This window comes from Vombatus ursinus, unplaced genomic scaffold (genome assembly GCF_900497805.2).
Source record: "Vombatus ursinus unplaced genomic scaffold, bare-nosed wombat genome assembly UNPS02014785.1, whole genome shotgun sequence".
NCBI classification, from domain to species: domain Eukaryota; kingdom Metazoa; phylum Chordata; class Mammalia; order Diprotodontia; family Vombatidae; genus Vombatus; species Vombatus ursinus.
In genome coordinates this window covers 13,768,325-13,786,773 of record NW_020954563.1, presented here as the reverse complement: position 1 = coordinate 13,786,773, position 18,449 = coordinate 13,768,325, and the positions used below count along the sequence as shown (strand labels likewise).

Sequence of the window (18,449 nt, the reverse complement as noted above, 5' to 3'; positions counted from 1 at the left end):
TGCAAAGCACTTTGCAAATATGATCCCATTTGATCCCCCAAACAACCCTGTGAGGCAGCTGCTATTATTCTTATTTTACAGATGAGGAAACAGATTAGAAGAGGGTAAGTAACTTGATTAGGATCACACAGCTAGTAAGAATCTAAGGCAGGATTTGAACCCCACTTTTCCTGACTCCAAGTCCAGTGCCCCAGTTTGAGATATCACATTTCAAGAAGGACATTGGGGCAGCTAGATGGCACAGTGGATAGAACTCTGGCCTTGGAGTCAGGAGGTCCTGAGTTCAAATTCGGCCTCAGACACTTGATGCTTATTAACTGTGTGACTCTGGGCAAGTCACTTAACTCTGATTGCCTCACCAAAAAGCAAAAAAAAAAAAAAAGGACATTGACAAGCTGAGGCTTCTTCAGAGGAGGGAAACCAGAATGGGAAGGGGCCTAGAAAGCATATCACAAATCATTTGAAGAAACTGAGAATGCTCCTGGAAAAAAAAAGACATTATCTGTAAGCATATTATAGTCCTGTCCCTACCCCTATTACTAGAATGCAAACTTCTTCATTCTGTCCTTGTATCACCAGTGGCTAGCACTGTGGTTCGCTTAAGGGTTGATCTGGATTGAGTTTAGGGGATTCATGATAGCTGACTTCAAGTATGTGAAGGGCTCTCATAGGGCAGAGGGATTACACTATTTAGGACAGTTCCAAAGGGCAGAACTAGGAACAATGGATGTAAGTTAGAGCACAGCAGATTTTGGCTCAATACAGGAAAGAACTTTCTAACAACTGAAATGGGGTGGGGTGAGCTTCCTGTCATGGGGGTCTTTGGATGGATACTTGTTGAGGATGATGATGCGGAGAGATTTCCTGATCATATATGACTTAGATGAAATGTCCTCCGAAGTCTGAGACTCTGGGATTCTATAAATAAGGCCCCCGCCGCCCTGCCTCCCCCAACAGTCTAGTTTCTTATTCCCCAAAAGGGTAAGTTTCAGATCACTACTTCTCCATCACAGACCAAGGAACACATTTTGCCTTTGTTGACTTTTGCTCAAATCCTAGATGCAGTTAGTGGCTAGAACTGAACACAGTACATCATATGTGGTCTGACCAGAGAGAGGACAGTGAAATCATTACTACCCCTTTTTCTAGACACTGACTTCTGTGGATGGAGCACCATTCTGATGTAGCTTTTTTTTTTTTTACTCCCATATTAGATTGCTAACTCATACTGAGCTTGTAGTCCACTAAAACCCTCAGGTCCTTTTCATATAAACTGTCATATAGTCACATAGCCTCCCCTATCCTGTATTTGGGTTGCTGATTTTTTGAAGTCAGTAGTTGGACTTCACATGTTTCCCATGGACTTTCACATGGATTTTTGAAACCCAAATTCAGGACTTAGAGTTTCAACTTACTAGTTTGGTTATTTTGCTTTTATTTCTACTGAGTTGCTAAGGGGGTGCTGCTCAATGGACTAGACTCTCATCCTTTAGCTCTTGGCTATGGAAATTGATCTTACACACTAGCTTTGGGGAAGGGGATGAATGAGGAAAATAATAGAAAAGTCCTTTTCATATTTAATTTAAAAAGACTAGAAAAGTAGCCAGGCTGTGTGTGGACAGAATTCATGCCCAATGACTCTATTCCTCCCTTCCCCCAAGGGGTGAAAGATGGCACAGAGATTGGGATTGAATATCTATACTCTATAGACAAGTGAAGATCCAAAGATAGGACTGTATACATTAGATCTATGGGCTTGTTCAAGGAAATAGGTTTTAAAAATTGAAAGGGCAAATGTATTCACATTTCCTTTCATTCTTTCCCATTTCTGCTCTGGGAAATCCAGAGCCACAGGCAGCCCCTTCGTCTGGCATGGGCCCACAGGGTCAGTGCCTCAGAAGTACCACATCTCCATTCTCTGCTGACCATGAAAAGTTCATTCCATTCCCTTGCCCTTCCCACCTCCCTTGAAACCAGGGATAGGACTATTTCAGAGCCAGAAAAAAATAAGTCAGAAAAAGAGGGGCAAGAAAGGACATAAGGCAGGCCATAGGTTGAAAATATAAAGGCAAAGAAGTTATAAAAAAAAATGGAATGTTAAATTACCGGATAACCGTCTCGTCCTGCTTGCCCCTGTGGTAATTAATAAGTAATTAATAATCAGACTTTCAGCACAACATATGGCCACATTTAAAATTTAATTAATTTAAATTAGCTGACCCAGCAGAAACTTGTGTATGATAATGCTTTACACAGGGGGAACAAAGCACTTTGAAACAGCTGGGCTAAAATAGGCTTGATGGGGAGAAGTCCCCACTCCAGCTAGTCGGCACAAGGGAACTAGCTGAAAAGCTGTGGGAGTGGTAGGTGGGTGATTAGTAATGGGTGCTCCCATTCAAGAGCAACTTAATCAAGCCTCCAGATTTCACTTTTGATTCAATGAACCTCTACGAGGCTTTACTGGCCAGATATGTGCACAGACCACAGGCCCAAAACCAGGCCAAAGACCCAAATCTGAAAGCACCTGCATCTGCAGATGGCTTCTCCTGGGCATGTTTTTACCCTGGTCTCAGTCAGCTGAAGCTGTGTTTAGAAGGAAAAAGTCAGAATCTTGAAGTATTTCTATTACTACCAGATGTTTCCTGACTATGAGTGGTTAGTCAATCCCTGAGTTAGTGTAGAGGCCAGGATGAGATAGCAGAAGAAATCTCCCACTCAGCCTGAGGCCTTATCATGACTCACAAAGGATTCTGTGTAAGGGTCATGCAATCACTTTTCAAAATAGAAAATGACAAATCTCTTCGTGGGTCTCATGGGATATACCTTGATGAGTGTAACACAAGCCGTTAAAAACCAAGCACAGGTATATAGCTGCTGGTCCCCAATTGGGTTGCAAATGTCTTTGGGGCTTAACGTGCTGTTTCACGTACATTTAGGAGCCTGGCAATTCCTAATGGTGCAGATCGAAAGACGAATCATCTCCAGTGGAAGTAAGAAAAAAATAACAGAATTCAAGCTCATCTGGAAAGAATTCCATTTGAGGTTAATTTTGGCTAAAGCCAGAATTCAGTGTGCTCTTTGGATTGATTCATCAGGATTTATCAGGCTTTAAACATTGACAAGAGGAATCAACCCCAGACATCTTGTATTTTGGGAGGGGAGATGAATGAATGAGATTCCAGGGAAGCTGAGAATATCCCCTTAAATGTTGCCCCTGGAGCCAGGGGGAAAAAAAAACACTCAGAAATCTCCTCCCCTCCTGTCTCCCTTCCCCCTTCTTCTCTTTCCTCCTTCATAAGAAAGCAGGAGAAGGTTCCTTAAAATCCAGGATTAGGGACACATTAAACATGTATCCTGATCGAAAACCAATCATCTGATACGCTCAGCAGGATAAACTTCATATACCTTCTGCCTGCTATTAAGCAGAGAGGGGGTGGGCTGTAGTTGCTGAATGAGGCATACATTTTCAGACATGGCCAGTCTTTTGATTTGTTTGACTGGGTTGTACTTTTTTTTTGGTCACAAGACATTGTTCTACAGGGAGAACCTGTTAGTTAGTTAGAACATGCCCAGGAGAAGCCATCTGCGGATGCAGGTGCTTTCAGATTTGGGTCTTTGGCCTGGTTTTGGGCCTGTGGTCTGGGCACATATCTGGCCAGTAAAGCCTCGTAGAGGTTCATTGAATCAGAAGGTATAGGAGTCATTATGAAGTGACTATGATGTTTTCAAGTAGATTATCAATAAATTATTTTAAAAAACTTTGAAGGATTTCACTTTCCAATTTGGAGAGTAACATGTATTTTTTGCTAGAGATGAAACTGAATTTTCAAATGCAGTGCCTGACAGGGGATCCTGCATAAGTCTCTGAGTTTGGCTTGGAAATGTTTGGAATATGACATGAAAGTAACATTTTAAGGACCTGGTTTCCAACAAATCACTTTGACTGCCTTTGAAGAGCATAGTCATATTTCATTTAATCCAAAGACCTAATTAGTTCTATGAAATTCTTACCGTGGACACTCTGGAGTGTGTGTGTGTGTGTGTGTGTGTGTGTGTGTGTGTGTGGTGGGGGACAGGCTGCCACTCAATGGACCAGACTCCCATGCCTTAATGGACGTGAACTCTTGATTGGCCAACTTTGGGCAGCCCAGCAATGTTTCTAAGTACTGACTGCAAAGGTCCATTTTTAATGTTTCCTGATGCTACCATTTGTATGGTCCAAGTTTGACTGGCAGGAGATAAGCAAGAGAACTCTAAATATGTGCTAGTTTTCCCAGAATCACAAACTCTTGGGGGGGTGGGGGGGGGGAAACAGTTAAACCTTTTTAAAGCCTCATTTTACTATGTGTCTACAATCAGAAAAATGTAGCCACATCTGGTACCAATTTTCTTTCCAGACACACCTACTCGTATACCCCCAAAACGGGCATTTCAAGGAAATGGTGCAGAAAGAGAACAACAATGCCTTATCTTTGGGGATCGTTGGTGAGTGAAATCCACGATACTTACTGCAGGCCCTGCAATGCAAAAACATGAAAGCCACAATTAGAACTGAGTCCAAAGAAAGAACTCCTAGCCTAGCATTCTATAACTTGTTGGGAGACAAGGCCTCATGTCCACTCCTACCAGCATCCAATTGGCTGTGGCAGCTCCCTCTGATGGCTCCCATTTCTGCCTGGCTTTTTTGGGGGGGTGGGAGGGAGGCAATCAGGCTTAAGTGACTTGCCCAAGCTAATATGTGTCTGAGGCTGGATTTGAACTCAAGTCCTCCTGACTCCAGGGCTGGTTCTCTAACCATTGTGCCACCTAGCTGCCCCTACTTCTGGCTGGCTCAAAGGTTTATAAGGCACTTTCTTCACTATAGCAGACCTACAAGGGAGGCAGGATATACTCTGTTTCAACTCTTCAATTCAATCATTGACTTCCCTTCCCTGGGAATCACTTGGGCTGGCTGGCACAGTCTTACCAGTAAGTGACTAACTGGCCCACAGTAACCAACAAGAGAGGAAGAGCAGAAAGAGTACAGGAATTGGAGTCAGAAGACCTGGGTTCAAATTCTGGCTTTCCTACTTAATATCTGTGTGATTTGGGGTAAGTCCCTTCCCTTCTAGGTAGTACAGTAGAGCACTGAGCCTAGAGTTAGTAAGACTTGAGCTCAAATCCAGTTTCAGACACTTCTTACCTGTGTGAGCCTGGGCAAGTCACTTAACTGCTGCCCGCCTCAATTTCCTCAATTGTAAAATGGGGATACTAAGAGCACCTCCCTCACAGAGTTGTTGGGAGAGACATAAGCGGTAATATTTGTAAAGCTCTAGACACAGTGCCTGGCACATAGTAGGTTCTTCATAAATACCTGTTCCCCTTTCCTGTTTCCTTCTGTATAAAATGAGAAGGCTAGTCCAGATGACCTCTAGAATGCCTTCTAGTTTTGACACTCAGTGTTCTTTGAGGAATCAAAGTGGGCTTAGCCTTAAAAATATGGAGGCCTGATGGTGTTATTTAAGGCCAAACAGCACCAGGCCTGGGTTTGAGTTTTAGACCTCCCTGTTATTGGCTGTGTGACCTTGGGCTAAACCTCATCGGGGCCTCTGCATTCTGTTATGGAAAATGAGGAAGGTTGGACTGGGTGAATTCTTAAGTTCTCTCTGAGTTCCAAACAAGCATTTATCCAAAGAAGTAGATTATCTCCTTTACCCCATGAGTTAAGTCAGTATGTTCTCTGCTCCCCAATCACACATACACTGTGGGACAGACACCCTGGGTCAGTAAAGGACCATAAATGACCAAAATTGTAATAAGGAAAAAAAATCTTCCAAAAAAATCTTGAGTTAATTCAGGCTGGAAGAAATGTTTTGGTGGTGATGACTAGGGATGCGTGGTAGGTAGGGGATAATGATTGGGACCAATCCAGTTCATATATACCCTCACTAGGTCCTATTACTTTTGCTTAGCTGAAATTTATCTCAGACCAAAGAGACAGGTATGCCACCATTTACTTTCAGAACTTCATGTTGGATAAACATAGCTGTTCATTGAAGAGTCCAGAAAAATAGATTTTATGACTGGCTCAGAAAAGTCTGTAAAAATACAGGTCACTCACATAGAACTTCATTAACCAAGGTCCATAATATGTGTGTATATATTTACACGCAAGAGGCTATCTATCTATAATACATATATATATATAGTACATATATACATATATACATATTTATCAAATTCATATTATTAAAAGCCTATTAAAGCAAAACTCATGCTGTCCTGTAGAAGACACAAAATAAGACCTCTCAGCTTCTTGATTCAAAGGGGAATGACACACGGTAACAGCAGCTCACATTTCTAAACTTCTTCAAGATTTATAAAACATTTTTTGTGCAACAACCCTCCCTGGGAGGTAGGGAGAGCATGTACCCTCAGGTTATCCTCATTTTTCACTTGAGGAAACTGAGGCTCAGAGAGGGGAAAGTAACTTGCTTGTGTATACATAGCTAGCAAGTGGCAAAACTCAGAATTTGAACTCAGTTTTTAAAAAAAAAAACTCAAATCAAGTAATTATTCAGTCAGTCAACATGCATTTATTACATTCCTACTAAATGCACGCACCATGACAATCCCAGTTCTTAAGGGGAGAGAAGAGAAGAAGGGGTGTGTGTGTGTGTGTGTGTGTGTGTGTGTGTGTGTGTGCTTCTCATGTGAGGGGGAGAAGAGAGACAAACAGAAAGAGTTACAGAGTGAGAGACAGAGGAGAGACAAAGACAGAGAGGGACACACATAGAGACAAAAAGAGAATGACAGTGAGAAAGAGAGACAGAGAAACAGGGAGATAGAGAGACAGAATACAGAGAAAGAAACAAGAGACAGAGAGAGAAAGAGAGCTAGAGTCAGACAGAGACAGAAACAGACAGAGAGGTGAGACTGAATTTGTTTGCTGCCAGGGAAATCTCTATGTTCACTTACTGACTAGGTGCTGGTCTCATGAGACTCAAATAGAGGATGAATAGAGACTTTCAGACAATCACAGAATCATGGATTTAGAGCTGAAAGAAAACTCAAAGGTCATCTAGTCCAAGCCCCTTATTTCACAAGTGAGGAAACTGAGTTCTAGAGATGCGAGATGGCTTGTTCAAGTTCCTATTGTGAGAGTCAGGGACAGAGCTAGGATTAGAACCCAGGTCTCCTGACTCCCAGTCCTGGGTTTCTATGCTATATTATGTTGGAAGCCTAATGACCCCTTCCTCTGAAACTCCTTTAAATATTTATTATGACACCCTTGGGTCACTGGATTTTCACCCTTTTGCAGGGAAGTGAGGGGAATCCTGATCACCCTTCACTTACCTGCTTCTCACAAATGAACCCAACTCAGAGCAGCTTTGCACTGCTTAATGTGCTTATATTTTATGCATTATTGTACATTACACTTATCTGGGTTTGTATTTTGCCTTTCTAATAGACTGTGAGCTTGCTAAGGGCAGGGACTTGTCTTTAATGAACCTGTATTTCTTCCAGAATCCAGCACAGTAAGCACTTAGGATCATAAATTTAGAACCAGAAGGGGACAATAAAGATCATATGGTTGTTGGGGCAGCTAGGTGGTGCAGTGGATAGAGCACTAGCCCAGGAGTCAGGAGGAACTGAGTTATCAAATCCGGCCTCAGACACTTGACACTGTGACCCTGGACAAGTCACTTAACCCTGCTTGCCTCAGTTTCCTCATCTGTAAAAGAGCTAGAGAAGGAAATGGCAAACCATTCATGTATCTCTGCCAAGAAAACCCCCAATGGGGTCACAAAAATTCAGACATGACCAAAATGACTAACCAGCAAAGAATAAGCTGAACGGGGTTCCCCAGGGGGGTTCCTCCCAGCTCTGCAGGCAGCCTCAGCCAGGTAAAATCTGGCTTAGGAAGGAGCATACGAGCTTATTAATCTGCCGGCCAGAGTGAGTTATTTTCACTCCTCTGCAAAAGTTCTCAGACACGTGAAAATTGTTATTACAAATAAAAATTGGAAGCATATTCCAGAAGCATCCAAACTAAATGATTTTCAGGGCATGATTCAGGAATGAAATCTAGAAGCTCATGGGAACACAGACCAAATAGCAGCCAGCAGCTCCACCAGCAATGAACGGACTTCTCTCTGGAAACCTGCCAGGCTGGTTCTTTCCCCCCAGTACTTTGTTAGTTCAGCCTAAAGCCCCAAAGCCACAGAATGTGGAGCTGGTGGAGCAATATGAGGGGCCATAACAGAGCCTAGAAAGAGGAAGCATGGTCTTGGGAGATTGATGTTGCCTCTGTCTCATCTGACCCTCCTCTCACCCTGCGTCCAATGTGGAATGTTAGTCCAACACTAACAAGTCCACCCTGGCTGTTTGATAACCTGTGGCCTTGAGGCCACATGTGGCCCTCTAGGTCCTCAAATAGGGCCCTTTGACTGAATTTGGATACAAAGGGTCACACTTGAGGATCTAGAGGGCCACATGTGGCCTCGAGGCCACAGGTTTCCCACCCCTGGCCTGAGCCATCACCTGTCTCCCAGGGTCATTATGGACCTTCTAGATGGGAGTCCTTATCCCTGAGCCCTACTCTATAGCTATGTTCCCACTGCCTCCAAGCAGATGTCCTCCATGCTGCCTGCCCACATGGCTTCACACCCTCTTAGGAGACAGCATGGTATAGTAAAGAGAATCCTGACTGGTGCCAAAAGACCTGGGTTTGAATCCTGGCTCTGCCAGTTAATATCCATGTGACCGTGCCTCTCTGGACCTCAGTCTCTTCATCTGTAAATGAAGGGGTTGGGCCACAGCACTGCTAAAGTTCCTTCTAGGTCTAATAATCTATATTCTAAGATTCCTTTTAGCTTTGACAGAGAAGAGAAGCACTGTGGTGTAATGGTGAGAGTGCAGGACTCAGAATTGGGAAAACCAGGGTTTAGATCACAATGCCACCTCAGATGCTTGTTAGCTATGGGAAGCTGGGCAAGACTTTTAATCTCACTGAGCTTCAGTTTCTCCATCTGGAAGATGGGGATGATAATAGCACTTCCCCTGCAGGGCTTTTATTGCAAGGATTAAACAAGATAATGCATATAAAGGACATTGCCAAATTCAAAGCATGTAAATGCAAATACAAGCTTTGCTTTTGTAAACAGATCATCAGGGCAGAGCCTCCTGGAATGACATGAAGCCTGGGAAAACCACAACGGAAGCAGGCAGTCAGGAAGGCATTCTCTGGGCTAGGAGGCACTGGCTGCTTAGAGGTGGGGAAGGGGAGGAAGGAACTGCTCCTGAGCACTGTCTGAGGCTTTGCCTTAAGTTGAGACACCTTGACCAGCTCCCTGGTGCAGCTCCATGAACTCTGGTCTGCCATGGTCACATCCTATTTGAGTGTGTTTGTGGCGCAGGGTAGGTGTTGGCGGAAAGGGCAAGGTAAAGGGCAACTTAATAAATGCTGACGGATTGATCCTCATCCAATGACCAAGAAGTGGACATGCTGTTGGAACAGCTGAACCATAGCTGTTTCTGTATTCTTATTAGAATGATTGGGCTGATTAGTAGCCATTTCCAGCCTGGTCAAGAGCCCTAGTCTTATTACTTTTATTTTTTATTTTTTATTTTTTAATTACTTTTTGTTTTCTGGGTGAGGCAACTGAGGTTAAGTGACTTGCCCAGGGTCACACAGCTAATAAATGTTATATGTCTGAGGCTGGATTTGAACTCAGGTCCTCCTGATTTCAGGGCCAGTGCTCTATCCACTGTACCACCTAGCTGCCCCCCTAGTCTTATTATACACACACACACACACACACACATATAAATCTATACTCATCAGTATAGGGCTACACTTAGATTTTTATGTATACCCCATATATATCCTATACTTATATTTATATAATCTATATCTATATTACCTATAATTAATAATTATAATTCCCTAAAATTTTAAAACATTCATCTGAGAAGGGACCAGTAGGTCTCACCACTGCCAAAATGGTCCACAACACAAAAATGGAAAGACCCTCTGCTCTAGACTATTGCAATAGTCTTTACTGACTGACTTAACCTCTCTGTTTCCCAGGCAACTCTCTGGTACTTTAAGTGACAGAGAAATTGGTGATCTGCATTGATGAAAGGACTTTCCATACCGAGAATCATACCCCCCCCCCACCCCATTGAAATCACAGTTTCTGGACCAAATAGGTCTTTCTCCTCCCATCCTGCCTCAAACAAAAACCTGTCCTACCTCCCCCCCCACCCCCCCCAGGGTTGTGAGGAGAAAAGTGCTTATTTATCCGATTAGAGCACCTATATTGTGCCAGCCACTGTGTTAATTGCTTTTACAAATATGGTCTCACTAGTAAGCTCCCTGTGAGTAGTGACTCTGTCACTCTTTGTATTTGTATCTCCAGTGTCTAGCACAGCGCTGATAAATACTTAATAAATGCTTGTTGATTTACTGAAGTGTTAGAGAAACAGAACATGAACTGTACATGTTTTTTATTTTTTTTTAAAATTTGGACTCACAGTCAGGAAGACCTGAGTTCATATCTGGTTTAGATACTTAACTAGCTGTCTGACCCTGGTAAAGTCACTTGACCTCTCTCTGCCTCAGTTTCCTCATCTGTAAAATGAGGATAATAATAACACCTACTTCCCAGGGTTGTTGTGAAGATCAAATCAGATAACACGTGTAAAGTACTTTGCAAAGCTTAATGCATTATATAAATGCAATGATGATGATGATAGTGGTGGTGGTAGTGGTATTCTTTGTGCTTAACAGGGTACTTTGGGTGTAGAACCTCACTACTGTAACACTTTAAGGATCCCTGGCTTCCTCAGTGTGGGCACACCTTCCACTGATGCAGATTAGAGCCTCTCTCTGACCCAGTAAGTGGTCTCTGAGGGTGGTCAGATATTTCATTTTCCTGGTGACAGGCTGGTTGGTCCTCAGGGAACCCTTCCTTCCTGCCCCCCCCCATCCCCTGAATCTATTGCTGGGCTCATAATCGGAGGCTTTCCAGCTTGGTATGACCTGTCAAGGCTGGCATTGCCTTAGGGGGACCAGGTTCACTTCCTGCCCCCTCCCATGATAAGGCATCAGAGAAGAATTCTGGGGGAGGTGGGTATAGAAGAGTCTTCAGAAATGTGTGTTGAATGAATGAGTAGGATGATATTGAATTAAGAAAAGTAGCTCCATAAAAGGGAAGTTTATTTAAAGTGGTGTTTATTTAACAGTGGCTGTCATGGAGGTCCAGTGAGATCCTCTGTTTAATTTTGTGTATTTGTAAATTGTCACATGTAGGAAGCATACTATGGTGAAAAAGCAGTGGGTTTAGAAGTCAGAGGTTCCCAGGTCAAATCTCAGCTTTTTTCTTTATCACCCGTGTGACCATGAGCATTTCACCACTCCCAGCCTCAGTTTCTTAATCAGTCAAATTAGGGCATTAGACTAATGGATTTCTGTCTATGATCCTATGATTCTATGCTGGAATTTAATGGAAGACAGTGTGTATAGGGGGACAGCTGGTGGTGCAGTGGATGGAGCTCCAGACCTGAAGACAGAAAGACACTTACTAGCTGTGGGACCCTGGGCAAGCCACTTAACCCTGTTGACCTCAGTTTCCTCATCTGTAAAACGAGCTGAAGAAGGAAATGACAAACCACTCCAGTATCTTTGCCAAGAAAACCCCAAGTGAGGTCATGAAGAGTTGGATACGACTGGAATGACTGAACAATAACAGCAGAGTGTATAGTGGATGAGGCATTGGCTTTGGAGTCAGGAAGGCCTGGATTCAAATCCCTCTTCAGACATAGGTTGTGTGAACCTGAACAAGTCATTTAACTTTCCTGTATCTGAGTTCCCTCATCTGTAAAAAAAAAAATGGGTTGGATTTGATAGCATCTAAGTTATCTTTTGGTTCTAAATATATGATCCTGTGATCCATTGGAACCTAATAGATCAGTGTCTTTACCTGTCCCCTACCCTTCTCACCCTCCCATCCAAGATGATGGAGGACTTCAGTGACAGCCCTGTGTCGCCAGGCTGAGAGCGGGGTCTTTGGATGTACATGTCTAATCTCAGCAAGGGAGAAGGGAACTAAATTATGTTGTTTATATAGGGGGAAGGGAATAAGCATTGATTAAGCACCTATTTTGTGCCAGGTACTATGAGGTATTTTATGTTTGCATCTATTTTTTCATTCTTTTGTTTCTGTTTGACTGATTCTTGCTCTCTCACAGAGTCATTAGCTTCCATTTGCCCAATTCTAATTTTTAAACAAATTCTTTTCTTCTATTAGATTTTATACCTCCCTTTCCATTTGGTCCATTTTATTTTTTAAGGAATTCTTCTCATCAGTGAGTTTTTGTGCCTTCTTCTCTGTTTGGCCAATTCTGCTTTTTAAGAAGTTGTTTTCTTCAGTTAATTTTGTCCTTCCTTTTCTAAGCTATTGATTCTCTTGCATACCTCTCATTTCTTTTCCCAATTTTCCTTCTGTCTCTCTTATGTGACTTTTAAAATCCTTCTTGAGCTCTTCCAAGAAGCCTTTTTGGGCTTCAGACCAGTTCATATTCCCTTTTGAGGTTCCGGATGTGGGTTTGTTGACAATGTTGTCCTCTTCAGAATTTCTGCCTTGATCTTCACTCTTCCCGTAATAAGAATCTATAGTATGTTTCTTTTTGCTCATGGTGTTTGCTTATTTTCTGGCCTTTAAAAAGATTGAGCTCTCCTGCTGGGGAGCAGGGGGCACCGACTCAAGCTTCTTGTGTTGGGAACCTGGGGCCTGGTCACTGGCTTTTATGTGCTGGGGCCTCAACTGTTGGCAGTTGGAGGCTGTAGGGTTCTGGTAGCTTACCTAGTATTGGGCTAGGATCAGCAACACTGGAACTCTAGGATTGGGTAGTCTGGCCCCTGGAAGTTGCCTGCTCACCCCGGCCTTTCCTTTAACTGGATGTTTTGCTGCTGAGGGATGTTTCTCCACCTGGGGCTTTCCCCCTTGGAGCTGTGCTTCCCAGAGTTTTGCTGAGGCACTGGGAGACTGCTGTAGAATGCTGAGGCACATGGTGGTTTTCCGAGCTGGTTCCCACCGGTTCCCCCGCCCTCACTGAAGCACTCGGGGGTCCTGGTGTTGGTATTTGCCTGCTCCACCATCTGGGTTTCAGGATCTCCCCCTGGTATGCTGAGGTGGGGCTTTCCACTAGCTTGCTGGGATGCTTCCTGTTCTGTACTGCTCCCCTTTCCCCAGGGCAAAAGAGGCCTTTCCCTTTAATCCCTCAAGCTACCTGGGCTACCAGACTGCTGCAGCCTGTCTTTCTGCAAGTCCAGCTGTTCCAGGATTTTTCCCAGGACGATATTTTCTGGGCTTTCAGAGATTAATAAGGGATGGTGAGAGTGACTTACTTCTTACTCTGCCATCGTGGCTCCCGGAAGCAGAACCTGTGCCAGGTACTATGCTAAGTGCTTTACAAATATCTCATTTGATCATCACAACCATCCTGGGGGGTAGGTGCTATTATTAGCCCCATTTTACAGTTAAAGAAACCGAGGCAGACAAAGGTTAAGTAACTTGCCCAGGGTCACACAGCTAGCAAGTATCTGAGATTGGATTTGGACTCAAGTCTTTCTGAAAGTAGAGTACTCTATCCATTGCACCACCTTGCTACTTCTGAAATGCATCAACCTTCTTCTCCCCTGCCTAGAACCCCATATACACATTTTCCAGGAGAAAGTTCCCTTCCCAGGGTTCAGGCCAGTGCTTTGCTTGCTGGCACAAAGAGAGTTTCATATCTGGCCTCTGGGAAGCTATGGACACAGGTCTCTCAGGCTTCCACTATCACACCAGCTAAACAAAACTGCATTCATCTGCATGGGCCTGGGTAGGAACAGGGACCTGGGTGGAGTGTGGTGATACCCTTAAACCAATACATCAGTATCTGTGCAAACATAGCCATATGCGGAAGGAAGTTTGTTTTTGATTTGGTAAAGGAAATGGGGATGTTTAACTTAGAGAAGAAAAGACTTGGGTACGGATGGGGGTCAGGTTCAGGACAGGATCCCTCTCTTCAAAAACTGGAGGGGCTGCCATGAAGACAGATTAGATTTGTGCTTTATGCTTGAGGGCAGAATGAGAAGCAACATTTCAAAGCTGCAGATAAGCGGGTTTTTGGCTCTCCATAAGGAAAAACCTAATGATCAGAGCTCTCCCCAAGTGAAGTGGGCTGTTCTAGGTTATAGTGGGCTTCTCATCCCTACGAGGGACTAGCAGAGGCTGGGTGGCCACTTGTTGGGGGTAATGTAGAAGGGACTCTTCCTTAGGTGGGTGGGACTTGATGCTCTTGAAGGCTCCTCCCAACCCTGAGGTTCTGTGATGCCAAGATGGATACAACCCTAAAGGACCTGTTGTTCACCTGAATAGGCGTGATGAGTTACTCTAGTCACTGGTGAGTTGCTCATGGCGTGGACCCAGCAGAGTCACCTAGTAGTAGTCAGTCATGCAGCTTGATCCACAAATGGCATCCATGGCAATTGGCTTGACTGGGGACACTACAAATTTATGTTCCATAACTTCAACTGGGCCCTCACTGCTGCTAGGCAATTCTTTTATGTTCTCTTAAATGCTTCACTCTCTCATACACCACAGTTGCTTTTCCATAACTTTTAATGCCTCCTCAAATATTCCCATGGCTCTCTCCCCCCTCCTTCTACCTCAGCTGAAGACTATGCTTCATATTTCACTGAAAAAAATTAGGCCATTCACTGAGAGCTTTCTCTTCTGGCCTCCTCCTCATCTTACATCACCCAGATATCTATCCCCACTATCTTCCTTTAACTTTGTCTCCCATGAAAAGGTCCTCCTCTCTGCCAAGGCAAACCTCTCTACATATACTCCTGATTCCATTCCTTTCCATCTTTTCTAGCAAGTTGTTACCTCTATCATTCCCATTCTCTCTTATCTTTGATACCTCCCTGTTTACTGGTTGTTTCCCTGCTGCCTACAAATATGTCCCTATCTCCCCCATCCTTAAAAAATTCTCACTTGATCCATCCATCCAACTCTACTACCTGTCTTTACATATTCTTATTTTGTGGATAAGCTCCTTGAGAAGGCTGTCTACAACTGGCACCTCCATTTCTCTTAACTCTCAATAGTCTGGCTTCTGATCTCACCATTCAATGAAAATTACTTTCTCTAAAGTTACTACAGTCTCTTAATTGACAAATCTAATGGATTTTTCTCAGTCTTCATCCTTCTCGCTTTAACTTTAGCCTGTGGCACTGCTGACCACCCTCTTCTCCATGCTCTCTTCTCTCTAGATTTTTGTGACATTGGCTCCTCCTGGTTTTCCTCCTCCCTGTCTGACAGTCTCTTTTGCTGAATCTTAGCTAACAATGAACATCTCCCAAGCCTTTGTCCTGGGCTTTCTTCTCTCCTCTTCTCTTTCTATATTATTTCACTTGATGATCGCACCAGCTCCCATTGATTCAATTATTATCTCTATGTAGATGATTCTCAGATCTGTTTGTCTAGCCCTAACCTGTATCCTGACCTCCATTCTCACCTCTCCAATTGCCTATTGGATATCTCTCAGGGGAAACAATATGTTCACATGTAAATATAAATCATATGTATTAAAAATAAATATATGGAAATTTCTTAAGTATTTGGTAAGTGATTGTTGAACTGAATCATAAAATCTCTGAGTTGGATGAAACTTCAGGAATCATTTAGTCCATCCCCCTCATTTATAACCCATACCTGAATCAGAATCTCCTTCACAACACTCCCCAATTAGATGTCATTTAGACCCTGCTAGAAGACTTCCTGAAGAATAGGACTAATTGTCAGGAAGTAGTAGCTTCTTATAGGTGGTCAAATCTGCTCCTAGCTCTGCCTTGAAAACCCTAGAAGAATGAGCCTCATCCCTTTTACCCAACACAGCCTTTCAAATGCTTGAAGACTGCTACCAATTTCCTATTAAATCTCGCCCCTCTCTCCCCCCGCCAAGCTAAATATCTCCAATTCTCGCAGATGATCATGATGGGGACAAATTCTCTAATTTTCTTACCTTCCTAGTCATAAATCCCCTAGACTGTCTCCAGGTTGTCACTGTTTCCTCACATATGGTGCCCAAAAGTTAACACAGTACTCCAAGAGTGGTCTGCCCAGGGTAGAGCACAGTGGGACTGACCTATCTCCCATGTTCTAAGTGTGATATTCTGTTAACACAGCCTAAGAACACATAAGGAGGGTTAGAGAGCAGCATGTCTGAAAAAGATCTGGGGGTATTAGTGGACTGCAAGTTCAATATGACTCAACAGTGGGACATAGTTGATAAAAAGTTAATGTTAATCCGGAGCTGCATTCAGAATCCAGGAATAAGGAGGTGACCATCCTGCCATACCCAGCCCTGGTTGGACTACACCTGAAAAACAGTGTGCAATTCTGGGCATTACACTTTAGATAGGACATGGGTAAGCTGGGAAGCACTCAAAAGGACAGCCTGGATGGGGAAGGGGCTTGAGTTCATGTAATGTGAGCATTAGGTTAAGGAATTGGGGAGGATTAGTCTGAAGAAGAATTGGCTGAGTTGGGGAGGGGGGAGTATGTCAGTTATCATCAAATATTTTGAGAATTATCATATGGAAGAGAGGTTAGATCTATTCTGTCATTGTTGTTGCTTATCCTTCATTCTTGAAGAAGACCATGACATTAGGGTGGTGAAGCCATGACATGGAAATGAATTGGCTTTAAGTGAGGGAGGGCTGTGCAAAGCCACCAGCCTCATTTTCTCCTCCAGAGTCACCTGAGTCCAGTGGGCAGATAATCAGCACAAATAGAGATGGCCCAGGATGAGACGGGGGCAGATCTATTCTGTTAGGTCCCAGAGAGCAGAACCAGGAATAGGGCAGGGAGAGAACAGGGATGTTCATGTGGGTTAGATGGCCACTGAGATCTCTTCTTTTTCTCAAATTGTGTGATTCTGTGATGCTACAAGTGACCAAGAGGCAAATTTTGCCTTGCTATGAGGAAAAGCTCCCTAACTTTCGAGCTGTCCCAAGCTGAGGAATCTATACTTTTTCCTAGAGTCATCAGAATTTCTGGAGCTAGAGAGTAACCTTGTGGGACTTGTGCCTCAGGGTAAAGCCTAATGCCATCCCCACTCAGTTTGGAGAGACTCAGGTGGGAGGTGGGATTTCTTGTGGGGCAGACACCGTGATCACTTACCACCACCACCTCAGACCTGCTGACCTTAAAGACAGCTTTTTCTGAAATTGAGGCTAAAGCTCCCTGATGTGATAAACTCACATTCTTTTGTATGGTCTGAGAGACATTGTCGCTAGAGTCCTCTCAAAGGATTTGGAGCTGGAAGGGACCATAGAGTCCACTCACCCATCCCTATGCTACAGATGGGAAAACTGAGGTTTAGAGAGATGAAGTCAGTCAGTCAGTCAACAAATATTTATTAATATTATATATCTCAAGCACTATGCTGAACGCTGGGGAAGGAAAGAAAGACACAACATGGTCCCTGCTCTCAAGGACAGCATTCTTACTTTCTAATGGGCAAACAACAAGCAAACAACTACTTACACACATGACATATACAATGGAAATGGAAAGTGATCGAAGAAAAGACACAAGGAAAATGACTTGTCCAAGGTCACACAGCTTGTGAGTGGTAAAGCCAAGATTTGGACTCAGGGCATCAGGCTCCAATTTCAGTGCTCTTTCTACCATGCTAAATTGTTATATGGGTTTCTTCTTGGAAGATGAAAACAAAACAAACAAAACTCCAACAACAATAAGAAAAGAAATAAGGATTTGAGCCAGTAAGTGGATGGGAAAAGGCCAGAGCTGCGGAAGAGGCCCAGAGGGAAGGCTTTCCAGGGTTCAGTGTGAGCATCGCCCCCACAGTCTGTGATGGCCCCAGCCCTCTCAAGATTACTCTCTGGGCCTGGGAGTGGGAGCTAAGTGCCTCCGATAAGGATTCCAGCCTTTTCGGATAGTCTGGTTTTACTATCTGACTCTGGTGTTTACTGTGGTTTCCCTCCCGGGATTGGGGTGGGAGGAATTTCAGGAACAGAAAAAGAGGCTTACCAGTATCTCCTCTTCTTCCAGGTTTTCCACGCCTCCCTGGGGGTCCTGTGAGAATGATAGACAAGAAGGACTGTTTAGTCATGAACCAAAGTCAGTGGGCCCAGACGTGGACCAGCCTTGACCTGCCCTCCCTCCCCCACCCCATCTTCCCTCTGGCTTAAGCTTCTTCCTGGCAAACCAGCTGGGAAAGTGCTTCTGGGCCAGATCTTCCCAGCAGCCGAAAGGACTGGTCTCCCTCTGGGTGATGGGGGAAAGGTAAAGGAGAAAAATGCCCCTTTTCTAGCTCACTGTCATCCCCAGGAAAATTTTCCCTCTTGTTCACACCCTTTTGGCTGTAGTTATGTTATAGAACCCTTA

General features: G+C 43.8%; 1 protein-coding gene across 1 annotated transcript in view; it reads right to left on the bottom strand.

Annotated features, from left to right (window-relative positions):
• The window catches only part of COL23A1 (collagen type XXIII alpha 1 chain), a 444,884-nt gene that overhangs the window by 96,870 nt on the left and 329,565 nt on the right, over window positions 1-18,449 (bottom strand). Inside the window, exons 3-5 of the mRNA XM_027867027.1 lie at window positions 18,093-18,137; window positions 4,510-4,517; window positions 2,107-2,133 (exon numbers count right to left, since the gene is read on the bottom strand). Of these exons, the coding sequence (XP_027722828.1) occupies window positions 2,107-2,133; window positions 4,510-4,517; window positions 18,093-18,137 (80 nt within the window). The remainder of the gene's footprint in view (window positions 1-2,106; window positions 2,134-4,509; window positions 4,518-18,092; window positions 18,138-18,449) is intronic.